At 48.8% G+C, this 25405-nt stretch overlaps 1 protein-coding gene across 4 annotated transcripts; it reads right to left on the bottom strand.

The window, feature by feature from the left end:
- Positions 1-2133: 2133 nt before the first annotated feature.
- LOC135805336 (uncharacterized) lies at positions 2134-25405 on the bottom strand. Of its 4 annotated transcripts, none has more exons than XM_065319359.1 (12): positions 24636-25405; positions 17049-18170; positions 14878-14989; positions 14482-14566; positions 14136-14172; positions 12420-12473; positions 11573-11781; positions 10575-10731; positions 9604-9696; positions 8560-8703; positions 3993-6825; positions 2134-3956 (listed from the first exon to the last, which is right to left on the bottom strand). In XM_065319359.1, exons 1-12 carry the CDS (start codon positions 25098-25100, stop codon positions 3091-3093), a joined length of 6177 nt encoding a protein of 2058 aa, XP_065175431.1. In that variant the 5' UTR covers positions 25101-25405; the 3' UTR covers positions 2134-3090. The 4 variants fall into 4 exon arrangements, with proteins under 4 accessions (XP_065175431.1, XP_065175432.1, XP_065175429.1 ...); XM_065319360.1 differs by having other exon boundaries at positions 4011-6825; XM_065319357.1 differs by having other exon boundaries at positions 2134-6825; positions 24636-25404.

The following is a 25405-nucleotide window of genomic DNA, read 5'->3' as shown; positions in this document are numbered from 1 at the left end:
GTAGTTGCATGTCCAGACACAGCTTCACTTGCGCATCGGCAAAACTACTTCGAAGCACATTGTACATGTACATGTAATACTGACCATACGTGTTTGGCACTGTTTGCATTGCACCCACAACCAACGAAAAGCTTACAACACAGTCACAGGGTCAAGAATCACTGCTTCTCTTCAGGTGGTCCGGCATGGGATACTTGACCAGAAATTGATCTTATTGACCTTCGCCCCATTTTGCATGAATTGGGTGGTCAACCTTTTTGAAGTTTTTCGAAAATAAGTTCCGGCCATGTAATGTCCGAACCAGGACGACTCCCTGGTCCGAACTAGCCACCGATGCTGCAGCCCTGTATACGCATGCGGGTTTAAAATCGAACTACAGTAATTGAAACGGAACCCTTCTGATTTCGACTGAATTTTAGATTCTTGCTTTGATTTTTACTTTCGAAAGCCAACAATTGCATCGTACGAGTATCAGTCCATCGTTGAGGTTGAATACATGCAAGCATGTTACCTTACTATTTTGAGGAATAATTGACCTTTTCTTTCTTTCGCATCTGGAAAGGACAATGTCATACTTCTAGAAGAAGGTAAGCAGCAGCAGCATTCGGCCATTGGAAATTCTGCTGAAGTAGGGCTCTGTGGCCACAGCTGTCGAAAGGGATTACATGGTTGTATAATAATATAATTATTATTATTATACAAACGAGAAAGACCAAGGAAATTATTAATTATTATTATTTCGGTATTGGGAAGGAAGTTGAGGAATCTCTTGCTGCCGTGGGAAGTGTGTGTGTTGTTGGCCACAGAGTACAATGGTGGTGGTGGTAGTGGTGGTGTAGTCAATCTATGTCTGGAAAAGACGTTCATTTTTTAGAGACAATTACATGGCAGCATCGTTACAGTAAGGGGCCATCCGTAAATATAGATATTTATTTAGAAACGAAAACTAGTCGTTTAGGGGGGAGCGCCTGTTCGTTTCTCGAAAAATATCGATGTACATTTTGCCCGCGTGAGCATGTCCAGAAAAGAAGATCAAAAATATCGATACCATGTACCATTTGTACATGTTTGTTTCTCAGGGAGGGGGAGGGGGGAGGAGGGGGGTTGAAGAGAAACGACTAGTTTTCGTTTCTAAATAAATATCGGTATTTACGGAAGTCCCCTAAGTCCCTTTTGAATTTCTTACACAGGCAAACGAGGGCTTTCTTTACAATTCAAGTATGCCATTTCTAGTTCAGTTAGTACCTAAAGGCCTGCCACTGCACCGATGCCGCGATGGTCCATCTTCCACATCCGTTTTTACTTGTGTTCAAGATATCAGCCAGCATGCCATGGTCTACGGGCAGGGCATTTTCCTTACGATGTACATTTACATGGGATACGATCACGTGCACGCACACACACACACACACACACACACACACACCACACACCACACACACACACACACACCACACACACACACCACACACACGCACACACACACACACACACACACACACACACACACACACCACACACACACACACACACACACACACACACACACACACACACACACACACACACACACACACTTGTACTTGTACGTGTTGCTCACTGCCAAAACTGGTCACGTGGGTCTCCCCGGGAGACGGGAGAGAGACTAAAAAGGAATCTTGGAAAGATGACTTAATTGGCTATTGAACCGCCCAACGACCGATACCCCCTGAAATCCCCAAAACTCTGGGTGGACTTGAAAATGATCCCACTTATGGGCTCACCACACCTCAGTAAGTGAGTGAGGACAAGGCGCAGAAGAAGGATTGACGGCATCAGGGTATCCATCCCGGGATCCAACTGCAGTTACCCCTGCCCCCAGTGAAGGTGATACTTGCTACTACACCTTCAAGCAGCCAAGCCCGTTGGCAACAGACCCAACACAATCAGGCATAAGTGTACCCACCAACCGAACTAGCTGGCACACACACACACACACACACACACACACACACACACACACACACACACACACACACACACACACACACACACACACACACACACACACACACACACACACACACACACACATATACACACACACATACACGCGTTCAGCACATCAGTCATTTTTTTCAGGGTCAATCAAGGTAGAGGTTTGCTCAAGGAAACAGTAATCGAAAACTTCTCTACAAGACAAGTACTACGCAAGTCAAGCATTCTCAAACCGAAAAGCCAAGCAAGCAAAACACCATCCAAGAAATCAAGTGCAGTCACAACACGAAGACACGTATACTGTACAGTGAACATTAAGACAAATACAGTAGAAAGTAGCAATTGCACTGTGCAGTGAAATTCAAGATATGGTTGAAACCAAGATTGGCTTGAACTTGAGAATTAGCCAGCTGGTACAAAAATCAGTTAGTTCAACTAAGGCGTACTTGAATAGACCAGAAACAAGTGAAGAGGCAATTCGAAAACGGAGCATTACAACGCACAAACAGACGTTTGACACGGATACTACGATTTATATTAGATGGAGAATTTTCAACCAAATAATATTTGGATGAATTTTTATGAAAATTTAATATTTTGGCTGAATATTCGGATCGCATGCCGCTGCTAAAGCTGTTGCGTGCGATGCGATACTCGTTTCACCTCATGAACTCAGCCGCTGGCGTGTACAAGCATTGACATGTGTGCGGTGGACGAAGTCAAGTGAAGGGCAATCTGATAATTATGGTAGTACTCGCAGGTAGCTTTCAGTAAACAAATACAAGACTGGCAATGTTGTCGTGCATTGATCAAGACAGTTTCTGTGTATGTGACTAACTGCCCCATTCGAAAGGGCTTCAAATATCATATTACGTAAAGGTGCAATGTCAAGGACCGTTGTTGCTCGTCAAAGTTCAGCAATAGACCAGTACATCCGCAGTAGAACTACATCAATGGTTCCACAACCGAAGTCACGTTTTCATTCAGTCAAAGTATGTAGTAGGTCTGGTCACCATCCTCAATGGGAGCACATTATATGTAGGCGTGTCGGTAATACCGGCACCACCTAACTATCAGGAATATCAGCGTCGGATACTGTTTGTAGCCGTGTGTTTAGTTCCAGCGATCTTGCTGCGGCGCCATCATACTAACAATGTTGGGCTGTGCAACGCCCGGCGGAGCAGCGGCAAACTGTCCAGCCAGCTGCTGTCCAGCATTGGGTGTGCGCACCATGCCTTGCATGGCCTGCTGCCAGCCTTGCGGCAGGATGCGCGGCTGCATCTGACCCGGAAGAGCGCGGCCCACTTGGACGGGCATGCGTGCATACGCCTGCTGGGCTGCGTCCACCGGAATGCCAGCGGGACGTGGCGCGGGCACTCCCATGGGCAGGGCGGCACCGCGTGCCCCCTGTGCCTGTGTGCTGAAACCATACGGTGACTGTATGGCTGTGGGAGTTGCCTGACCCTGCTGAGCCGCAGCCAATGCAGCAGCAGCAGCTGGTTGCAGTGCCCGGTCGCCACTCGCGAGGTGAGCAACAGGCTGTCGATTACTGAGCGCCGCTGCCTGTGCTCCCGATTCGACGCTGCTAACTGGCGTCAGCGCGTGACCGGGCCGCACCATGGAGTATTGCGACGGCCACAGAGGCCGAATACCAGGGTGCGTGGATGTTAGCCACTGCTGCTGTGCCGGAATGTACCGTTGCTGTTGCTGCTGCTGCTGCGCTACCAGCATATGCTGCTGCGGATGAGCCGAGGTAACCATCTGGACTGTCTGGGCTGGCGCAATCTGGTGTGTTGCAGGGGATTGCGATGCTGGAGAGATGCGTGGTTGGCTGGGTGTTCTGCTGGCACGTTGCACAGCTTTGGGAGGTGATTTGAGGTTTTCTCGGTGCTGCTGCTGTTGTTGCTGCTGTTGTTGCTGCTGTGCAGCTTGCTGCTGCTGTGCGGCTTGCTGCTGCTGTGCAGCTTGCTGCTGCTGCTGTTGCTGCTGCTGTGCAGCTTGCTGCTGCTGTGCAGCTTGCTGCTGCTGTGCAGCTTGCTGCTGCTGTGCAGCTTGCTGCTGTTGTGCAGCTTGTTGCGCTTGTGCTCTCTGCTCTTGCACGAGGCGCAGCTGTTCATGCTGTGCAGCTTGCATTTCATACTTCAGTTGCTGTTCTTGCTGCAGCTTTGCTTGCTGCTGTGCAGCTTGATGTGCTGCATGCGCTTCTTGCTGTGCTTTCTGCTTCTGTTGCTGCTGATGGTGATGTTGCGGCTGCTGCACTGGCTGTGCAGTTGGCTGTTGTCTTTGCTGCATTGCCTGTTGCTGCCGTTGCTGCAAGTACTGTGCTGCTGCCATATTCTGCGGAGAATTCGTGGCACTACGGTCCTGCTGCTCCTCTGATCCATGGCTTGGCGGGCCAACAATGGCAGCGACTGGGTTTTCCTTCACTGGTTTCGCCCCTCGTCGCGGTTTAGTCTGTTGCTTACTGGCCTGTTGCTGCTGCTGTTGCTGCAGCGCCTGTTCCTTCTGCTGTTGCTGCAGCGCCTGTTCCTGCTGCAGCTGGTGCCTTTGTTGGTGCTGGCGCAGTTGCTGCTGTTGCTGCATATGTCGTTGTTGTTGTTGTTGTTGTTGTTGTTGTTGTTGTTGCTGGTGCTGTTGTGTTTGCTGTTGTTGCTGCTGCTGCTGCTGCTCGTTTCGTTTCATTTGTTTAACCTGGGCCTGTTGCATTTGCAGTACACTCTTTTGATCTGGCTGTTGCTGCTGCTGCTGCTGCTGCTGCTGTACTTGTGCCATCTGCTGACTGCCAGCATATACAACAGGCTTTTCTTCTGTTGTGGGACTTCTTTCCTTTTTCTCTTCAGCCTGATTAGGAGCAGCCAGAGAAGGAGAACTGATCGGCTGTCGCACTGCATGTTGCTGCTGCTGCGGTGGCCTCTGGTGTTGTGTATGAAGTTGATGTGGCTGTTGTGATTGTAGCTGGGCTTGCGTCTGCTGCTGCTGGACTTGTTGCAGCTGCTGCTGTCGCTGCTGCATTTGTTGTTGGAACTGCTGAAGTTGCAGCTGTTGTAAATACTGCTGTGTTGGCAGCTGAATCTGAGCAGCGGCTGCTTGGCTTTGGGCTTGACCAGACTCCTGATGACTCTCATCCTCTTTTTGGACCTGCTCTTTTGATTGCTGATGTTGCTGGTGCTGTTGTTGTTGGAGTTGCTGCTGAAGTTGCTGGTGGTGCTGTTGTTGTAGTTGTTGCTGCGGCTGTTGTTGTTGCTGCTGCTGCTGATGTTGCTGTTGCTGCTGTCGTTGTACCAACCCAGGATACAGCTGTTGGAGCATATTGTGTGCCATCAATGGTGGGGATTGTGCAGGAAACTGCTGTTGCTGCTGCTGCTGTTGCTGCATTTGCCACTGTAATTGCTGCTGGTCTTCAGCTGGTGAACTGGCAACTTGCAAAGCTGGCTGCTCACTGCCATCTTGCATCAGCGCGGTGGCCTGTTGTACAGGGTCATCCTGAGCAGCGACTGAGTTGGGGCCAGACACACCGGCAAGGGGAGTGTGACTCGGCTCGGAGGCTCTGCCAAGCGACAGTTCGCTCAGACGAGCCGGATCGTCACCACCCACGGCAGCTGGTGCTGGAGATTCTTCATTGTCGCCAGCAGAGGCCACATCAGCGCCCCCACCTTGCGGTGTGGAGACGGATTCCTGGCTGGTACCAGCACCACCACCGGTGTGTTCCTGGTCACCACCTGCTGCTGTTGCTGCTGCTGCTGCTGCTGCAGCTGGTGGTGCTGCTAATGCATTCAGGCTAGCAGCCCAGCCACCTTCCGCCGCAACCACCGGCGCAGCAGTAGACGTAGCGCCCAATGGAACGTTAGCTGTAGCGGGATTGGTGCTGGCAGACACCGCCGCGCTGCTGTCTTGGGCAGGGACAGCTGGAGCTGGAGGCAGTGCATAGCTGGGCGGCGGTATGATGGGCAGGCTGTCGTCGCCAGGCTTGTTCAGCAAATCCACCAGGCTGGGCATTTCGGGAGATGGAGCACTCCAGTTAGCATCCTGTCCTTCTTGTCCGCCGCCTTCCAACACAGCAGCCCCCGGAGCCTCGTTTGCAGCTCCTTCAGCTGCACTAGCCTGTTGATTAGTGAAGCTACCAAACAGATCATTCATCATCAGGAAACTGGACACAGACTCTGGCGGCAAACCCAGGCCAGTTGCGTTGGTCGCCTCTGCTTGTGCTCCACCACCGCCACCACTATCAAGAACAAGCTCTGTCAGGACTCCATCTAGTGTAGCGCCACCGGCAGCTCCTTGCTGCTGTTGTTGTTGCTGTTGCTGCTGCTGCCATTGGGCAAATTGACTAGCAGCATTTTCTACGGTAAGTTTTTGACCGGTGCTACCAGACTGTTCCAACACTGACAATACATTTGGCTGAGGGGCCGCAGCAGTGGCGGCAGCGGCTGCTGCTGCCGCTGCTGCTGCTACTGCTGCGCTTTTCTTGTCTTCCTCGGCCTTCTCCACCTTATCGATCTCTGCTTGCTTGACAGCCTCTGCCATCATTTCTTCTCGCTCCTCCTGTATCTTCTTCATCTTGTCTGCAATTTCAGCAGTACCATGCTTGAGGCGGTTCAGTTGACGGCCATGCTGGAAGACAAGAGAAATACGAGCCGGAGCTTTCCGATTCGGCCTCACAAGAGCTGTGTTCGCATACACATCCTTCACGCAGTATTTGACCAAGATGGAACCGTTGCCCAGGGCTAAGCCGACACCTCCACCTTCTTCAGTGCTGTCAGCCAAACTGTAGGCAGTCAAGATATGCAGCTGTTCCTCGCTTGGATCAGCAGTAGAGTTGGGTACCTCTTTACCAAGCAGAGTGCATACCTGCAAACATATACATACACACACACACACACACACACACACACACACACACACACCACACGCACGCACACATGCGCATGCGCGCACACACACACACACACACACGGGGCAGGGACAGGCAACGTCATACACATAGGCCTTGCCAAGTTTTATTCCCTGTGTTCCGAAGGCTGTTATTCATCTGGAAGACAATGAGCAAAACCAGAGGTCGTAAATACCATTGATCTACAATCCCAACCCCTATCCATTCTCCATGCCATGTTTCAGGTAGTGTATACTGCCAGGGATGGAACTTCACACCACCAGTTCAGCGTGCGGAAACCGCTCAAACACAACTGCCTACTGATTGCTGATACACAATGAAGAGCAAGGGCTGGTGCTGCTGCTGCTGCTGCTGGTGCTGGACCACCTACTACATAACTGTACTACAGTCATCACCAAAATAATCCCCTTTCCCCTTTCGCTGTACATGCTAGTGTAACACATGCACTACCACAGCACCTATACCTATCATAACTAAAGTTATACGTAGCTATACGTAGCTGCATAGTCAGTGCATGCGGTGCTGCTACACCTACAGCAGACACTGGTAAAAGCATGTGCATGCTACCGTGTGGCACCACCGTGTCCGCGTACCATACGGCTGTATCGGCATTGGCCGGATTGTTTTGGCGACGATTGTGTACTTGGTCCGTTTCATCGCAATTGTCGCTTATCTCCCACACGCCTTTTGACAGGTAAAACCCGGTCCGATCTCGATATCTAACTCACATTCGTTTGGGAGGTTGTGATGGCAAGATCAAAGGAGACCAGAAAGAAAAAAACGATCGAGACTAGCGCCAATGGCATCGCGATTCGTACGATTGTGATGGGAAAGTGGGGAACTTTTCGCTGCAGTGAATGCACACATTCACTGCAGCGAAAAGCCAAGCGCAGCTCGAAACTGTAGCAGGGGAAATCGACATCCTGACCTGGAGAGCGTGACAGTCACGGAGGCCAGCCAGCTCAGTCGCCACGTTTGAACTGCAAGTGCAACGACCTGGCATTCTTTGCAAGCCTGCAAACTGTGGGGAGATGGTGGCAAAGAAGACATTGTCCGACCTGGCAGCGGCAGTACAAGAGCCGTGGTCAGTGTATCCAGCAGAGCGTATGACAGCTGTCTGGAGAGGGATGTGTGCCTGATTCAAAAACATTGTTGAAACACACAGTGGTGACACACAGGTCACGCTGCCCACGACTGCCATACGCCAAGCGGAGAAAGCAAGAGATACTCTACGCCAGCAGCTACATGTATACACACCAGCGAATGTCAGCTCAAGTGACATTAGGTCGAGTGATACAGAGCCAGAGTCAGATAAACTAAAGCGTGAGTGCAAGAACTCGCTCCGTCGCTGTTTTCTTTTGTACATTTGTGTAACCTTTGCTTCCTTTCTTCGACTTGCTTCATCAGATTCCATCGCTGAATTATTTTTCTTGTGGCGGACAGGAATCCTGTATCATGCTTCTTCACTATGCGTATCGGAAATTTTACAGAGCGATAAAATAACTCCTGTTCTTAGTTGCGATAGATAAGCGACAATTGCGATGAAACGGACCAAGTAGGTGGTAGAAATGTCAAGTACTGAGTACTGAGTACTCAGCAAAATAGTGTAGTATGCGCTGTGCTGCTGCACCGCACGCAATGCTGTTTGACCGGGGGACGTGGCGTTGCTATCTATTGACACTACTACTAACCAGTGTGGCACCGTTGTCAAGATCTGACGGCTCTGCATGTCCATGGCAGGGAAAGTCGAATCCTGCACATACGCTGGCGAACGGTCGCTTCCTGTCGCCCTGCTGTCCAATTCTGCAGTCCGGTGCCTCGACTTCATCGGCAATCTGCAAGCACATGAATAAGCACAGGATGATTAACAGAAAACCAGGGATGTTTGCTGGCAGGGTGGCTAGGCGAATGTTATCCTGAGGCAACGCTTGAATCATTGAATTAGTTTGTCGTACAAGATTATTAATATGACGTGTACACATAGCAGTTGCTAGTGTGTTCCCTGGTGGCTTGCATGTTATAACGCTGCTGAGGTAGAAGGAACACTGCTGCGCCCAAAGCAAGCAGTAAGGTGATGTCGTATCCTGCGAGATGCGGCCCGCTTGCAGTTGACATCAGCAAGAGCTTTCAGGACCTGCTCCTCGAAGGCGGGGTGCTGGCCGACTCGCACTCCGAGGTAGCGAACACACTGGGAAGGGAACGCACTCGGAAGGGGACACACTGGGAAGGCCACACAGGACAGCGAACATTGGTGGAACTCGGTTCGTCTTCCGATGGGCGGCTAATAGTTGCGCATTTTGTCGGGGTTCAGTAGGAGGTCCAGTTCCGTGCGGTGTGATTGTAACGCTGCGAGGCTCTCTGATAGTCGGTTTTAGATCGTGTTGAAGTGTCCTATGTCTTCGGCATAGAGTATGAGTTCATGGGACGTCTGTTACATGTCATATGTAGATTGTGAAAAGAACGCGACCCAGAACAGAGCCTTGAGATACCTCCCACCCGACTACAGGTCACCAATGGACACTTCAGAACGAACCGCATGGGCAACAGCTGTCCGGAAGCGATGTTGTAAGCTCTTCCTCCAGCAACGGTAGTGCAAAGTGGTGATGGCAAGAAGACCACTGCTGCTATAACATGTACACCCCCCCCCCCCCCCACACACACACACGCACACACACCACCACCACCACTACCAAGGTATAGGTCCACAAGTTCACTAACACTAATCTCTGACCCACCTGATTTCGATAAGCTTCTGGCGCAAGGGCTTCCAATTCTGGTGCCAGGACAGTGGCCAGTCGATCCAAGTCTTCCTCCAGTCGAGTCTCGTCCTAAACCAAGCGCATCAGAATCAGAAACTCAATATCAAGAAATACCTCACCATTGCATAGCATGTCTTCATATCTCTTTCACCCTTGCCTCACCATATACATGTATATCACACTTTCTTCCCTTTACGGAAAGGTGTGGCACGATGTAGCCCAAGTCGTCTTCCCTGCAAGGTCAAAAAGGGTGAGTGTCGAAACGGGAAAACAGTTTTCCTATGACTCTTCTCACTGTTTCGTCGCTTGCCACACTATTATTATCTTTGCCTGGGGCCTGCTTCAATATGTCCAGACACAAGGCTACAGCTAAAGAAGCCCACAGAGAAATAGAACAGAATCAAAAAGAACAGGAGGCGCACTAGAGACCTTTTTCGTACTGCCCGATTTTTTCAAAACCATTCTGGGTGAGCACGGGTTTGTTTTATTAAGCGGGTATACGTCTTTCCGTTCCCTGCAAGCATTAGTTTACGTGTCATGCGAGCACACTCTCTGACTGACTATGCCGCATTTACAATAACGTCGGGATTGTAAGAACGTGTAGAAGGTGGTCTTCGCCTGGTAAGCTACGCTGTCAACATTTCAAAAACTGCAGCCAACACATGTTTTTAGAATGAAGCACACGTGCTGGATTGGTAGGTGTTCAGCTGTCCCTGTGATTTCTCTTCTCAGAATTTCTAGCCATTCCAATTTGAGATCAAGCACAGCTGAGAAACAGATACTCCCGCTGCTCTGCACTTCACGCTCCTATCTACATGTACAATCAGACATGTTTCAGCTGAATCTCTCTTAGTTCACTGCTCAACTTCACTGCTCAACTTCACAGCAATGTTGTCCCGCCACAAAGAAAACGCCCAGCTGTCCAACGATGGCTGCCCAACACCTACCGGAATAACCTTGTCCTTCTCAGGTGAGTTGAGTTTGTATTTGCGCACGATCTTGCTTCGAGCAAACTTGCAGCCATGATAATAGACGCTCCACAGGCAGCCGAAGGCATATGCACACGCCCCATCATCCGGATCGCCCATGCAATTGCACGTTTTCCTAAGGACAGGTGGAGAAAGTCACATGAAACGACTTGCAGTGCGGTCACTGGTCATTGTGCTGCAGTGCGGTCATTGTGCTGCAGTGCAGTCACTGGTCACTATGCTGCAGTGCAGTCACTGGTCATTGTGCTGCAGTGCGGTCATTGTGCTGCAGCAGCCAGTGGAACACAGGCCACACACAGGAACCCAACACAATGAAACATGTACGCCCGTCAAAAGCGGAGAAGCACGCCGATCTGCAAATGCACCGGGGGTACAGTGCACACCCACAGACTATCTCTTATAGCAATGATAACGGAAAAGATCGAAATGAAGCGGATCAAGACTTCCGCCAGATAGCTGTCCGATTCACATCACTCACAAAGCCATGTGAATCGACCTCCCAATGCACACCTGGTCTACACCTCACAGAGTACATGGGCATAAAACGGCCAAGAAAGTTCATTTACAGCTACGCACACCCTACACTTGCTGCTCCAACCAGTATAGAGTCAACATGCTGCTCTTACAGAAGCAGACAATAGAGGCACTGGTATCCTGAAGTGAAAATGGAGTTACTTCAGCAACCAGTCCTGGCACCTGAGCTCTGCAAACTGAGAGCCGTTTACCTTGAAGTACCAACACCCTCACCATAAAAGGTAATAGTTAAACACTGGATTGTGGAGTCGAAACTAGTCCAATCCCTAAATTATCTAGAACGAAGGCAGCCATTCTGCAGGCTGGCAGAATACAGTAACCAAATAGCATGCGCGTGCACACATGCACACACACGCATGTGCACACACCCACACACAGAAGCAAGTGGACTCGGTCAGAGAAAACCAGTGTCCAGTACTTACCTCTCGTTAGCAGAACACTTTCTCTTCGATGGCAGTCCATGATCAGGCAGTGTTGCTGTCAGCATGCGGTACAAGTTTGTGCAATATATTGTTGGTAGAAAGTCCCAGTGAACAATGGCAATCACAGTGAACTTCTTCTGGCATTTATGCTGCTTGTGTTGCCGATACAAGACCATGTGAGTTTCAGTTGGCACTTCTCGGCGCAGTGTCTGCAAAACCCGTTGTATACGCATACGCATACACACAGACACGGACACATACACACAATATACATACACACATCATATTGTGAGTAATGGCTGGTACGCACATGCGCGCAAAAAACACACACGCGCGTGCACACACACACACACATACACACACACACACACACACACAAACAAGGCTGGCTGAACTGTTCACCTACAGCTAGAATAGCATGAAAGGTGTTACAAAGAGGCAGCTGTGAGTGCAGCCTCTGTACCTAAGGCTATGTGGTAAAGCTTGGCTACACAAAGCAGCACAACGGTGGGCAAGATGGAACAGTCACAACTCCGAGATTGCTCATGCGCTTAGCAATGACAAGGTGGCAAGTACAGGGATGCTGACCATACCAAGATGCTTGTACATCCTGGTGACTCTGGGTGCCGGGAGAAGATTTCACTGCTCATATGGATGTGTGAAATTGTGCTATGAACATTCGTGGAAAACTTATATATTCTGGCGAAACGTGGTATTCAAGCGGAATGACAATATTGCAGGTAGGGTACGTAAACTACTGCATATCCCGCTCCTTCTCTTGCTCTTCTCACTTTATTCCTGCTTCTACTAGTCAACAGTAGCAGTACCAATGTCTCCACAAACTCACCCAGTTGTGCTTCGGGCATCCGTCCGACCTCGTACCCCGCCCTGTGAACTTGAGCTGAAGAAGATCACAGAGAGTGCACGTACACATACTCGGCATTAGACGATGTCAAAATCAGTACCTGGATGACAGTGCGATACATGTATCCGCCTGCAAGTGTAGCTGTGATGGTACTGTGATGCTGTCACTTCCTTGTCATCAAGAATCATCCAATTAAGCTCGGCTATACAAAAGCGGGGCTTTTCGCCACAGACATGCAGGTAATGAAGTATGTACCAACAAGAGTGGTGCAGATCACAACTAATAGAAAGGATAGCACACGCCACACGGCTAATGCTGATTGAAACCTTCACCCAGTCAGTTTTCGTACGCATTCCAAGACCAGGAAAGCTCGGAGAATATAAGGAAAGGTATGTGTAGAGTGGCATGCATGTAGGCACCAGGAGGACCATGCCTAAAACTAATAATTATGAGCCCCGGCCAGCGAAAACCAGCACTTGTGTACTTGATATCAATCATCAAAATGTGACGTCAAAGTTTGGGACGCGCAGTGAGCTGGCTTTTGAAGATTCTTTTTCGATCGAGTGGGTGTCTTTGTTGTCAAAGGAGTTTCAAGTGTCTTCAAATTTCTCTGGCCAATTGATTTTAGCGCTAGGTGAGAGCTCGTCACACGGAGGTTGAGTTTAGACACAGCGATGGCGACAGGTGTCGCGACAAAGACTTAGGAGTTAGTTGTCTGCGTGAGACTCCCTGTACGAAGCGGCGCTGAAAGTTAGTTCGCGATCGGAATTATTTCTTTGGTGGCGATCTCGCTGAGTTTGTCCAGCAGTGGCGAGTCTCATATGCATAGCAACGAAGAGCCCTCATAAAATCGACACTGGATACTGGTGGCGACGATAGTCAGTGCTGGAGTAATAGCGACTGCGAGGAGAAGCTGAATGTCGACCCGCTGAGCGATCCGTATTTCTACATCGACAACAATGATGTTGCAGACACTGATGGAGGGCTTCTCACGGCGCAAATCTGAGCGTAGTATTATCAGTACTCTACCTTGCCAGACGACGCCAAGCTGGCTGCTGCCTGTGGTGAGAAAGGGGATTCCTAAAAACTCAAACCGGCTGAACGCTTTGGGGCAACATCTTCACGTGCTACAAAACGCGAGTATTCGCTCATATCAATGAAATACAATTATGCTGAAATCATGGTCTGAGTGAAAGTGTGCAAGGGAGTGGATGTCAGTGGTATTGGTCAGTACATCTATCAGTATGGCAAGCTTTGGGACAATGCTCAAACTGCCGGCGCAGAGGTCCCTGAACACAATTTGGAAGGCCAGCCACCAATCATCGTTTTGCACTCTGGTGTTGTAAAGAAGGCAGTGATGTATACGGAATATCGTCACACTTCTGAACTACTCATGCCTGCAGCACCAAGAGGGCAAGCCTGACTTGCATTCTATTTACTTACATGTACCTGTTCCACATCACAATCAGAAACTGTAGGATCAACTTGCATGGAGTCACTAGGCATGGATGCTGCACCAACTGTACCGAATCTTGACCTGTGTGACTTCAAACTCTATTTTTCATGCTTTCGCTTATCAGATTGTCACCAAACTTGATAACTTGAATGATTAATAGTGTAGAAACAATTTCGAGGGAAAAAATAATTTTTGAAAAAATTACACATGTTCAGGTTTCTGCTGGCTGGGGGCTCACTTACTTCAACCATGCGTATGCCGGAAGCAGGAACGTTGTACCTACAGCAGCAAACAAAAGAAGCTTATGAGGAGTACTGGACACAATAACAGGTGTGTGTACACTGGCGCAGAACGCACCATGGAATGATAGCAATCAATCTTGAAAACATTCGCTTAGAACACTCTGCAGAGTCCGCACAGCACCGACCGTCGCTAATAAGTATCTTTAGCATAAAAGCAGTGCTCCTTTGCATCCAAGAGCTCCTCCGATACAAACCATATGCTCACAAATACACTGATCTGCAAACTTGCAATATTGGGCCCGTCTTTCAGAACTAAGAAGTGCCTCTGAGCAAACTAACTACCTACCATTTCTGCACGACTTCAAGAAGCTGCTGAGCATCAGCTGCAGCGCCGAAATGAGTGTAGTAATGGCCATCTACATCAACAGACGCTGCACACATGGTACACGGGAAGAACAGCAAAGCAGAACAACATAATCGTTGTCAGAGTAGGAAGTTCTAAGAACTGAATGGTGTCCGTACATGCGAAGCACAAACACAAGATATGTAGCCACAACTGACATGTGTATGTGGTTTGTGCATGCTCTACTTTGTGACGCGCATTCCTGCTTTCACAAAAAAAATACACCACTTCGAGTAGCATTATGTCGTAGGACATGAACGAGAACTAATTACTTCACCCCACCTGCGACAGGGACGAAGAGAAAGAACAGTATGACGTCATGTATCTGTGCTTTTTTACCTGTGCAGCCACAGGGTGGAGCTACTGATGGTGCTGCGTTGGCACCACTGGATCTTTTAGGCTTCTTCGACCGGGTCAACTGGTTCAGTTTGGCAATGACGTCCGCATCCGCCTGAACATAAACACAGAGAAACAAAACTAGGTTAGGGGCCATCCGGCATTGTCGGTAATTTTAAAAATATTTCAAGGAGTGAAAGGTTTAGTTATCACCTTCCTCCACCTCCCTGAACGGAAAATATAATGACTTGGCTGCTAGAATGGATTGATGTTTCAACTATTAACATTTTTTCTAAACGAAACTCTTCGCAACCCACCCACAAACGAATTTTTTCGTTTCATGTAAATGATCGATAATAATTACAATTATAGCCGTGGGCAGCTCCTTATCCGAGAGAAAAGACAAGACCAGGTTTGTGGGCGTTCACATCATTATCAATGCTGCACCTTGATTCATTACACATGCGGTACACATAAAAGACAGTCATCGATGGCCGAGCAAGTGAACGTGTGTACATTCTCCCACGAAATACCTGTACTACTTGTACTCGAAGTAGGTCTATCACAAATCTGGTAGCAATGGTTAAGTATGGATTATCCCATGAGTCCGAGGGGTATATCGCCGAATATTTTCCCGAGTACCGCAGGTACGGAGGGAAATATGAGAGATACGGTATACCCCGACTACGAATGGGATACTGCATTTATCCCAGGTCAGGTCAAACTTTTCCCACAATCTGGAGTATGAACTGTGCTAATCGTATGGCATGGATGGTTGTACCGGTACATGTACTGTGGTCTGGACGTCCTAGACAAGTATCTTGAAGTAAGGTAAGAGGAGGAGGAAGACATCACTCAGCTGTCATATGAAGGAAACGTCGGGCAAGATCAGAAGGAGCTTTCTCCTTTGATCCATACATCTTACAGACGATTTTCTTCCTTATACATTTAGTTACAGTTTATTGAGTTCAAGTAGATAAATGCATCTTGTGTTTTGCAGTGGTATGTTGAATTGTGCGCTCGTCAGCTCGTGGAACAGACGTTACATGTAGCTGAATCTGTGGAGCTTTGGAGCTGCTGTTGAACCAAACTACGGTGACTAGTTTAGACTAGAGATAGGAGTAAGTGCGATTAATGGGTGCTGTAATGCTTTACACATGCAGCTGAGAATTCAAACTCACCTTTTAGGTTTTAGGTGCATTTTGAAGTGCATTAACCTTACAAAGTAGTTGTCAGTTACAAAGGAAACTGCCGGTCTGGTGATCTATGCCATTTCGAAATACATTGTTTATTCGTTCTAACGTTAGATAAACGGCCGGTCTGGTGATCTATGCCATTTCGAAATACATTGTTTATTCGTTCTAACGTTAGATGCTCTGCAGCTTCCTAGTATTCTTGCCACATTGTAATGATGATGCCAGTCATTCTTCTTTCCCATCGTGGGCCTTTCGTGCATCGACTTTGGTGTTAGGACAATAAACTGAATAATAACTTCATGTATTGACAGTACTATTGCATTGCAAGCACACGTAAGTATTCTTGTTCTGTATTGTGCAAAGACATGTGGTGTGTGTGTGGGGGGGGGGGGGGTGCGTGCGTGGATCCCATGTGTTCTACGTGCGCTGGAGTACTGCCACCGTACCAGGCATTGCCTACGTTGGATTGACGACGGTAGTTAGTACTCCTTTCGTTTTGCTTTCATTGTTCTTTTTTCTCCTTCTTTTTCTCAGTTTTCCCCACCATGCTGGTTAAAATCGCCCACATTACATGTTTATTGGCACTATGTCATCGTGATTGTGGAATAATAATAATAAAAATAATAATTGCCTTTGCGGCAGGGTCTGGTGCAGTGGCAGTGCACCACCGTACGTAGAACGCCTGGGGTCAAAGGTGGTACGAATGTGTACGAATGTATATTCCCGGAACTCCAGGGAATATCGTGCTATATTCCCCGGAAATAACGGCTGCTGATTGGCTGGATCCATGGTTTCCTACCGTACTATGGGATAAGACAGTCAACACGCAAGCCCCTCCGTAAAATTCCATCCTTCCCCTACACTGACAATTTGTTCCTGCGGCTTGCCTGCAAATTTAACCTGCAACCCTAAATACAGCAGCAGCAGCAGCAGCAAAAAGAACACAAAGGAGCAGAAAGCTAACGAGATTGTTCTCACCTTTTTGCCCTTCAAAACTCTTTTCTCTGCCTTCATCAGGACTCGGTTTGTTGCCACACTCATGCCTGGTGGACGCTTAGTCCCCTGTGCCGCGGCCGCGCCCGCCACTGACGTCGCCACAGTTGTTTTCGCATTGCATGATGATGATGCTGCAGCGGCGGCGGCTGCTGTTGGTGAAGACGCTGTTGCCGCCGCAGCAGCAGCTGCAGCAGGAGGTGCAGTGGTCGCTGTTGGGGCAGGCAGCGCTGCATAAGCTGCCACTGCCGCAGCAGGAGGTGCCTGCGGAGGCTCGGCTGGTGGAGCGCTTGGCGCAGGGGCCTTAGTGCCATTAGTAGCTTCAGCTGGCATTTCCGAGTTCTGACCTTGTTGTAATGCGGCCAGCACTGCAGCAACATTCTCTGGACTTAATGACAGAGTATTTGTTGCTTGACTGGCCGCAGACAACATAGCAGCTAATTCGAACGTGCTGAGTGTGACCGAGCCTGAAGCTGGAGCATTAGTGACATCTTGGCTAGTGTCGCCACCAATGTTGGGTTGACCAGGCGGCATTGGCGGTGGGAGGTAACTGTTGAGGAACGGGAAAGCAGGCGGTGCAGCTGCTGCAGCCGCCATGGCCGCCACCATGCTCTCATTGTCGTTAGCAGAAGCTGCTGCACTTGGGTTGTTAGCAGTGCTGTCAGGCACAGCGGCATTTGAAATTGAGGCAGCACCAGCAGCTGCATAGGCCGCAGGAAAGCCAACACCAGCGGCTGAAGCTGCCAATTGCCAAGGCGCCATCGGGGGGAACAGAACACTCTGGCCTGCTCCTTGCATGACGCCATTGCCATTACTGGCTCCTTGTATCGTAGCAGTCGGCACTGTTGATGCCGCTGCAGTGGGGACTGGTGCGGCTTGTGCTGCTGCAACTGCTGCTGCGGCGGCTGGCGCAGCTTGTGCAGCTGCCGATGACAATGAGGGCACAGGGGCAGTAACTGTGGCGGGGGCTGGCTGGTCTTGTAGATTCAAAGGGGCTGAAGTGGCAGTAGATGATGCCGGCCCATGGTATAGCTTCTTAGCGCTGGGCTCGCTAGATTCTCTACTTTTTTCTGAAGGTGAAGCCGTTTGTTCACCGCTGAATGCAGACTGCAAGTAAGCACATTCGCGCACGCACGCACACACACACATACACACAACACCCATCAAATGACAATCTTGCACACGCATGGGACAAATACTCAAAGTTGTGTACATCATCGAGAGTTGTTCCGTGCCCATGCACGAATATGTGTGTTACCAGTCAAGGCTGGGATGACGCAAGGCTTCTAAAAAAACATGTTTCTAAGCACGGGAATGTTTCTCCCACAGAGCCGCATTCACAAAAGTTGGCCCCTCTTTTGAAATATACCGTGGAAGTCACTTGATCGTATTTCTTGCCTCTATTTTGGAAACAAAACCTGCAATAGATTGTATTCTGGTGATTGTATGCAGGTGTGAATGCAACTCACGCCTTTCACCAGGGTGCAATCAAAGGAATGCAGAGTGGGAACATGAGTAGATCCAACTGCAAAATTGTCTACCCAATCCCACGAGTGGTACGGCAAATATGAAGACAAGCGAGTTGACTCGTCATCTCAATCCTCTAGATGCGTGTGAACAGAAAATGACCCGTATGTGCTGTGTGTGTGTGGGGGGGGGGGGGGGGGAGGGGGTACCGCTAGCGTTTTACTACGTTTTGGACATTCATGATAAAATGGACCAATTCTGGGATACACGTGTGACGTGCAACACAACACTTTTTGCCACATCTAGAAGTTCATGATCAAACAACATCACCAGCCGCATCACGTGATCATAGGTCCTTTCCAAGGGGCGGAGATTTTTTTACTAATTATAGTTAACTACAAATCATAAGGAAGACGATACAGAGGACATTGAAGGCCTGTAAATAGAGGAGTGGTGATGGGGTGCGAAGTGCTCAGCCAACAGGTGTCTCGGTTGCCGGAGAAGCATCCATTTCTCGCAGCCGCCCATTTCGTTTCATAGACGTGTTAGCTCCCGGCTAAACGCACCTCTCCAGTCTCTCCGGAGGCGTGGGTTCGAATCCCACCGCTGCCACCAGTGTTAGCTCCCTGCTAAACGCAGTCCGCTCACACTTTCAGATCACAGGGTTTTGTAGTATTGACTAATTATGCGGAAGAAGTATTTAGACAAGAGAGTAGACAAGAGTGAGAAGAATAGACATGAAGACTAGAACTAGAGAACCACTGGAGCATGCGCTCTTCTATACTTGATGGTATCTCATTGCTATGGTGAAGGAGCGGGAAAATACGAATAGTGAGTATTGTACTGTCTTAGCATAAACACACCTATTACACACGCATATGACGGGTTGTAACTTGTTAGCACCACACACTGCTAATAGTATATTTTGAGTTGCTTGGCCAGCAATCAGGAGGTTCAGTGCACAGGAATAACACGCGGTCCTGTTAGATCTCCTCTCCCCCCCCCCCCCCCCCATGACACTATGAGTATGACTTGTCAGTCACCAGTGCACACCTACATACATCTGAGTTAGTAGGGCCTAGGGTGGTCCGAACTGGGCCAGCAGGGTGGTCAGTACACCACGGCATTACTAACACTGCTACTGCTACTAGTCCTCAGTACTCATGCCATGGTACTGGGACTGAGCCCAGGCTGAATGCATGGCAGAGATTGCAGACTGAGCCCCTGAATGCATGGCAGAGATTGCAGACAATCATGACCTGTCACAGGTAGGCACAATGTGACACCAGCACTGAAGGCTGCCCAATGATGGTAATGCGCAACCTTTTCACAGCAACAATGCCTTGTCAACTGTGACAGACCACAACAGTCCTCAGGCTATGTCACTGGCAATGATAATGTCATGATGGCATGCCTGGAGGCTTTCCAAGGCATATCTCCCTAGCATGATAGCTCCACAGCCCATGCACAGTGCACTCTCACTCAGGACCAGGTGTCCAATGGGCATGGTTCGCCCCCTCCCTTCTCCACCTACCACTGTGACCACTGTGACCACTGTGATGCACTACACTAAGTCTTACTGAGCTACAATGTAGTTGGGCCCGTAATAAATTTAATTGCTACCAGTAGTTTCTAATGTGATGTCATGTGGTATTGCAGTTACCACTGACGCAGTCTGCTTGAGCACAGTGAACTGTGAGCGCATCTGTAATGGCTCAACTGTGCTGTAAGGCGCATCAGCCTGATGACCTGATCTATCGCAAATTGACATTTGCAAAAGACACACTGAAATTTATCATACAGGAATCAGGGCACTAAGTATTCAGCAGTCCAGCCAGTGACTTGTCTCCTTGCCACCTATCCCTCGTGTCAGCCAGCCACTGAGATTCTACTAGCAATGCACTGGCACTGGCATTAGAAAAGAAAGATGCGCTGTCTGCAGCACTACTACTGGCATCATTATGAGCATCCATGTCAAGTCCACCGTACCGTGGCTGTGAAAGACCTCTGCAATGTAACTGTCTACAGGTATTGCACCTCATGCTCATTGTAGGCAGTGTATGGCAACCTTTAAATATCACTGCCTACACGGATGGAAAGGTGAGATCTACCATTCCGGTCACAGATATTCTAGCGAAGAAAGGACACAAACAATTCTTAAAAGAATCGCAACGAACAGAACCAGCTGAATTGATATGGCGCGATGGCCTTTACAAATAAATTAATGCTACTCAGTACATGCAGTATAATGTCGCCACTCACAACCCCTCACCCAGGTTGCAACAGCATGGTCTTTGTGACCAGTACATCATTCACAAGTCAACAACAACCAGCGAAATACATGAACGGACTGATGGTGGCTATTACCAAGTACATGTACATGGCTACAGGTGTCAGGCTTTGGAAGGGCACCAAACTGTTGTACACTTCTGCCAGTACATGCGAATACGCCATTAGTCCAAACAACGTCATCATTTTATTTCAAAATACAAGTTGTACTTACAAGTAGTACGAGTCACATTCCCTCCCCCCCCCCCCCCCCCCCCCCCCTATTCATCTTCAAGTACTGTATAATCATGTAATTTTAGGTGAATTTAAATTTCGGTATCAGGGACCCGCCAGGTTTCAGGTGTAATGTAGAATTAGGTGACCAACCTACCCTTCGCATACAGTGCATACTCTAGTGCCTTTTAGGTGTAATCTAAACTTAGGTGCCTGAATTCTCTACCGAAATTACCGAAATTAAAATTACACCGAAAATAACGTGTTATACAGTATTAGCTTGTGAATAAATACATGTACATGTATGTCAAAGTACGTACTCCGGAGTATGTACATGCATACATTTCTTTAGTTGAATTCGCAAGTACACAAGTACCAGCCGCACTCCCCTTGAGAGATCCCCCCCCCCCCCCCCACTGCATCTTTGATTTTTGTGGAAACATGTCCCTTGGGCATAGCCCTCCAGTATGGCATAGGATTTAACTTCTTAGCTCCGTTTGCCCTACAGTAAGATCAGGGGCTCAAGGCGCAGCCTAGCATTGCTTTGGTCGTATTCTGCACCGAAAAACGCAGGGGCTCAATGCGCAACCTAGTATGTTCTAAAAAATTTCAAACGTTAGTCGTTTTGATTGTATTCCGCGATCATGGAGAGCATCATACACTGATGCGATCACGCCACGTGTAAAACATGCAGAAAACAGTACATTCGTTCTCCAATCTGAAAATCTAGCATGGATTGTTCATAATTGTGCCATTTTCAAGCCTAAGTGTTCTTGGCACGACCCACCCAATCTTGCTGTAGTGCACTGATGTCACTTCACACTTATTACTAATATCATGGCATTTATTAATAATACTAGCCAGAACACAGTCTGAGTGTGACTGAGTCTGCGCTGCAATGATTATGTGGTAGTACTGGTACCATGCACTGCAAAGGAGACCCTGCGCTGCAGACAGTTTACTAAACAGTACTGTACAATCATGTATCTACAAGACTTACAGGCAAGGCTCTAGCCTCTACACTAGCACTACAGACAGTACTAGTCACATGATTTTAGATAGAGCTAGCCCACGTGTGCACAGTACAGTTGGGCCAGAATGAGATCATGCAGAGTGAGTTAGCAGAGCTCCCACACACTGACCACACGTCAGCCTTTTACAAACTCATACATACTAGTAGTACAGTCGACCTACCCTTATAACGATAACCTCTATAACGATATTACCCTTATAACGATATTTTTCTGCCAAACCAAATCACTCCATAGACTTTTGTATACAATGCCCTACCCTTATAACAATATTGCTATAACGATATTACCCCTATAACGATATAAAATGGGCTGACCAATCAACATTTTTCATTTTATAACAATATCTAGCAGGGAAGATGTAGAGCACACTATCCAGGTAGGGCAAGCTTCACTTGATATGTCGCTGGGACATGACGAAATGCAATGGGGGCACCAGTGGGCACCTTGCTGTGTACATAATGTGCATGTACATCAGTTTTTTATGCCATGAAGAGTGTAAAAAATGAACAAAATCCATGCATTATGACGTATGTGTATGAAGTGAACCAGTTACCCCTATAACAATATTACCCTTATAACAATATTTCTTGGTCTGACGCAAATATCGTTATAAGGGTAGGTCGACTGCTGTAGTAGTACTGGAACAGTGGAAGTACATGACTGTACCAGTGACTGTGTGTGTGTGTAGGATGCAGGGTGCTGACTAACTGTGAAACTACAAGTACAAAAATAATAATAATTAATTACTACAATCATTGTTGGATGACATCTAGTACAGTGTCTACTGCCATTGAGATCAAGGTGAGAATGAGATGCATATCTGTCATCCAATCATAGCTTATGACTATGAGTATGACCATGATGACAGAGGATGGGAAGGACTGCACTATGCATACTAATATACATGGGGCATGTATCATACACGAATGACTCATGACTATGTTCTTGGAATGGCACTGACTGTCACCTAAACAAGAGTAAACCCGTTCCACACTGGACGACAGACTGTGCATTTACTAGTACAAGACATAGTACATAGTAGTCGTATGCTGATCGTACATACCAGTAGTAGTAGTAGTCATTGGTGGTTGCCCAGTACTAGTACTCAGTAGTACTACTACTACAGTACTACTACTAGTCTGAGTAGTCCAATCAACGTCATTGCGTGTTTTTAGTCAGGGAGCTCAAGTGTGCGGAACACCGAACAGGCCTCAAGCTCGCGCACATCGTCACGATTGTATCATGATAATCAGCAGCCTGCATGCACTGGCACTACCGCGCCTAGCGCCTGACATAAAGCCACAAGATCCTGCCCGCTCCGCACTGGAAAACCGCGTTCGCCGTAAGCAAGTAATCGGCTGGAACGGGCGATGCGCGCGACCCTTCACTATGCAGCCAGCTCTGCACGACCAGTGGCAGTACAAGGCCCACCAGACACTCGGCCCCACTCAGAACGACGCGACGAAGATCAGCGAGTGCACCAGTACCATGAGTACAGTCACTGCGCTTCTGCGGACAAGCATCACACTCCACCGGTACCAACCGCATTATGCAGCATTACATTATCAAACAAAGCCTCACAGATACAGCTAGCGGTGGAACGCGAGAATCGAACGAAACACTCGACACCTACCCTTCACGTAGATACGGGCCGGGGCGAGCAAGCGGCTCCAGGCCGAGTTTCAGCTACCTACGCGGGGGCCCCTGCTACATCACGTAGACCTATACGCGCTACAAGTACATCTATGATCTAGGACTAGGGACATACTTGCACCACCTCCGCTACTCGCCCGAGTTCTGGACAAAAGCACAAGCGGCTACTAGCTAGCCTACAACAATGAAACCATCTACCGAACCGTCACTCGCGTCAGATCGATCGACAAACCGCGCGCACTTCGCAGAAGCCAACGACGCCAAAGAACTGCATGACTGTACACGTGAAGCGGCGAAAGACGCAGGGTGCGCACACGTACGTACACAAGGTTTCGATCGGCCTCCGCGATTTCAGTACAGAGGGCATGTTGGCATTGTTGCAGGCGGGCAATGATACGAGCACATCATACATGTACGAGATACGAACAGCTACTGAGCCAGTGTACGGTTGCGTCCCCTAAACAATGGTACTTGTACTTATCGGGCCGTATCAAAATGGAAGCGCTTGCGCGCGGCCAGCTGCTGTCGAATCTTACTTGCTGCAGACAGACTGCACCGACGCAGGCCAAGCCATCATCGCTTCGACGCACGCTGCAGCTCAGGGCATGTGCCTGCTGCTCCAGTAACAGCCTTACCAGGGCTGGCCGTGCTTTAGCGAACCTCCGCCAGCAGCACCTCTACCAGCAGCAGCGCCGTGTTTAGCTAGATCTACATGTTGGTGCCGATCAAAGGCGAGGTGACGCTCACGTTCACCGCGCTGCTGCAACTGCAGGCTGCCTCCACCGTACGGTAATATAAAACGCCAACGACGATCCACGATCGCACGACAATGAGATGGCAAAGGCGAGCAGAGACCACCGCCACCTCAGTACAACTAGTGGAATTGATAAAGAAAAAGAGAATGCACTAAACTTACCCGTACCCTTCGAAGATTGTTGCATTTGCGCTGCTTGCACACTTGCTTGAACTTAGTCTTGTTTTCGCAATTGATGCAATGTCCACAGTCAGCCGTGATCTTGCATGGTTCGCATTGGCCGCACTTCTGTCGCCTCTTCTTGTTACTGGGGGTCGAATCCTCGCCAGTATTAGATGCGTTGCTTGCTGGAGGTTTCGACAGGGTGGCTGCGGGAAGCGATGAAGCCTGCGTCGATCCAGGAACTGTGCCTATCTCGCCTGCAAACATGGTGGATGCAGCCGATGTGCCAACACCAGCAGCACTGTACGCGCCGCCGCTCCCTGCTAGTACTGGCTGGTGCGCAGAGCCCGCTGTAAGAGCTAATACATCCTGATGAGCAGGTGCTGCTGTACCGGGCTGCTGCTGCTGATTGGTAGGAGCTACTGAAGCAGGAGCGCCTTTAGTAAGACCTTGGATTCCCTCCATGATCAAGTTTTCGCGAGCTGTAGTCAGATGTGGTAGATAACTTGATGCTTTAGCTTCTCACAGTCGTCGCTCCTCACCGTTATGCACGCACATTCAAACAACAAGCGGATAATATCCCGTTCATGAACAGAATAATATCTAGATACAGGCGAGCGCGAAGGCTTTACCTACAATCCAACACAGACTGACATCTCAACAACAAACTTTTTTCAGTCCTTTTTCTTCTTGTGCATGTCACTGCACACTGTCCTGGCGCAGTAGTCGTCTATGTACACAAAATCATCGTGACGTCAGTGCAGCGCAGA

Source organism: Sycon ciliatum, chromosome 1 (genome assembly GCF_964019385.1).
Source record: "Sycon ciliatum chromosome 1, ocSycCili1.1, whole genome shotgun sequence".
Lineage (NCBI taxonomy): Eukaryota > Metazoa > Porifera > Calcarea > Leucosolenida > Sycettidae > Sycon > Sycon ciliatum.
Note: the sequence above shows the minus strand (reverse complement) of the source record. Positions and strands in the feature narration are given on the sequence as shown.

Excerpts from the sequence above, each read along its gene's own strand:
- LOC135805336 (XM_065319357.1), bottom strand. The coding sequence starts at position 25,100 with ATGGAGGGAATCCAAGGTCTTACTAAAGGCGCTCCTGCTTCAGTAGCT. Across the intron at positions 14,990-17,048 it reads GAGTTTTGAAGGGCAAAAAG|GCGGATGCGGACGTCATTGC; the intron begins GTGAGAACAATC and ends GTTTATGTTCAG. Across the intron at positions 11,782-12,419 it reads GATGCCCGAAGCACAACTGG|ACACTGCGCCGAGAAGTGCC; the intron begins GTGAGTTTGTGG and ends CGGGTTTTGCAG.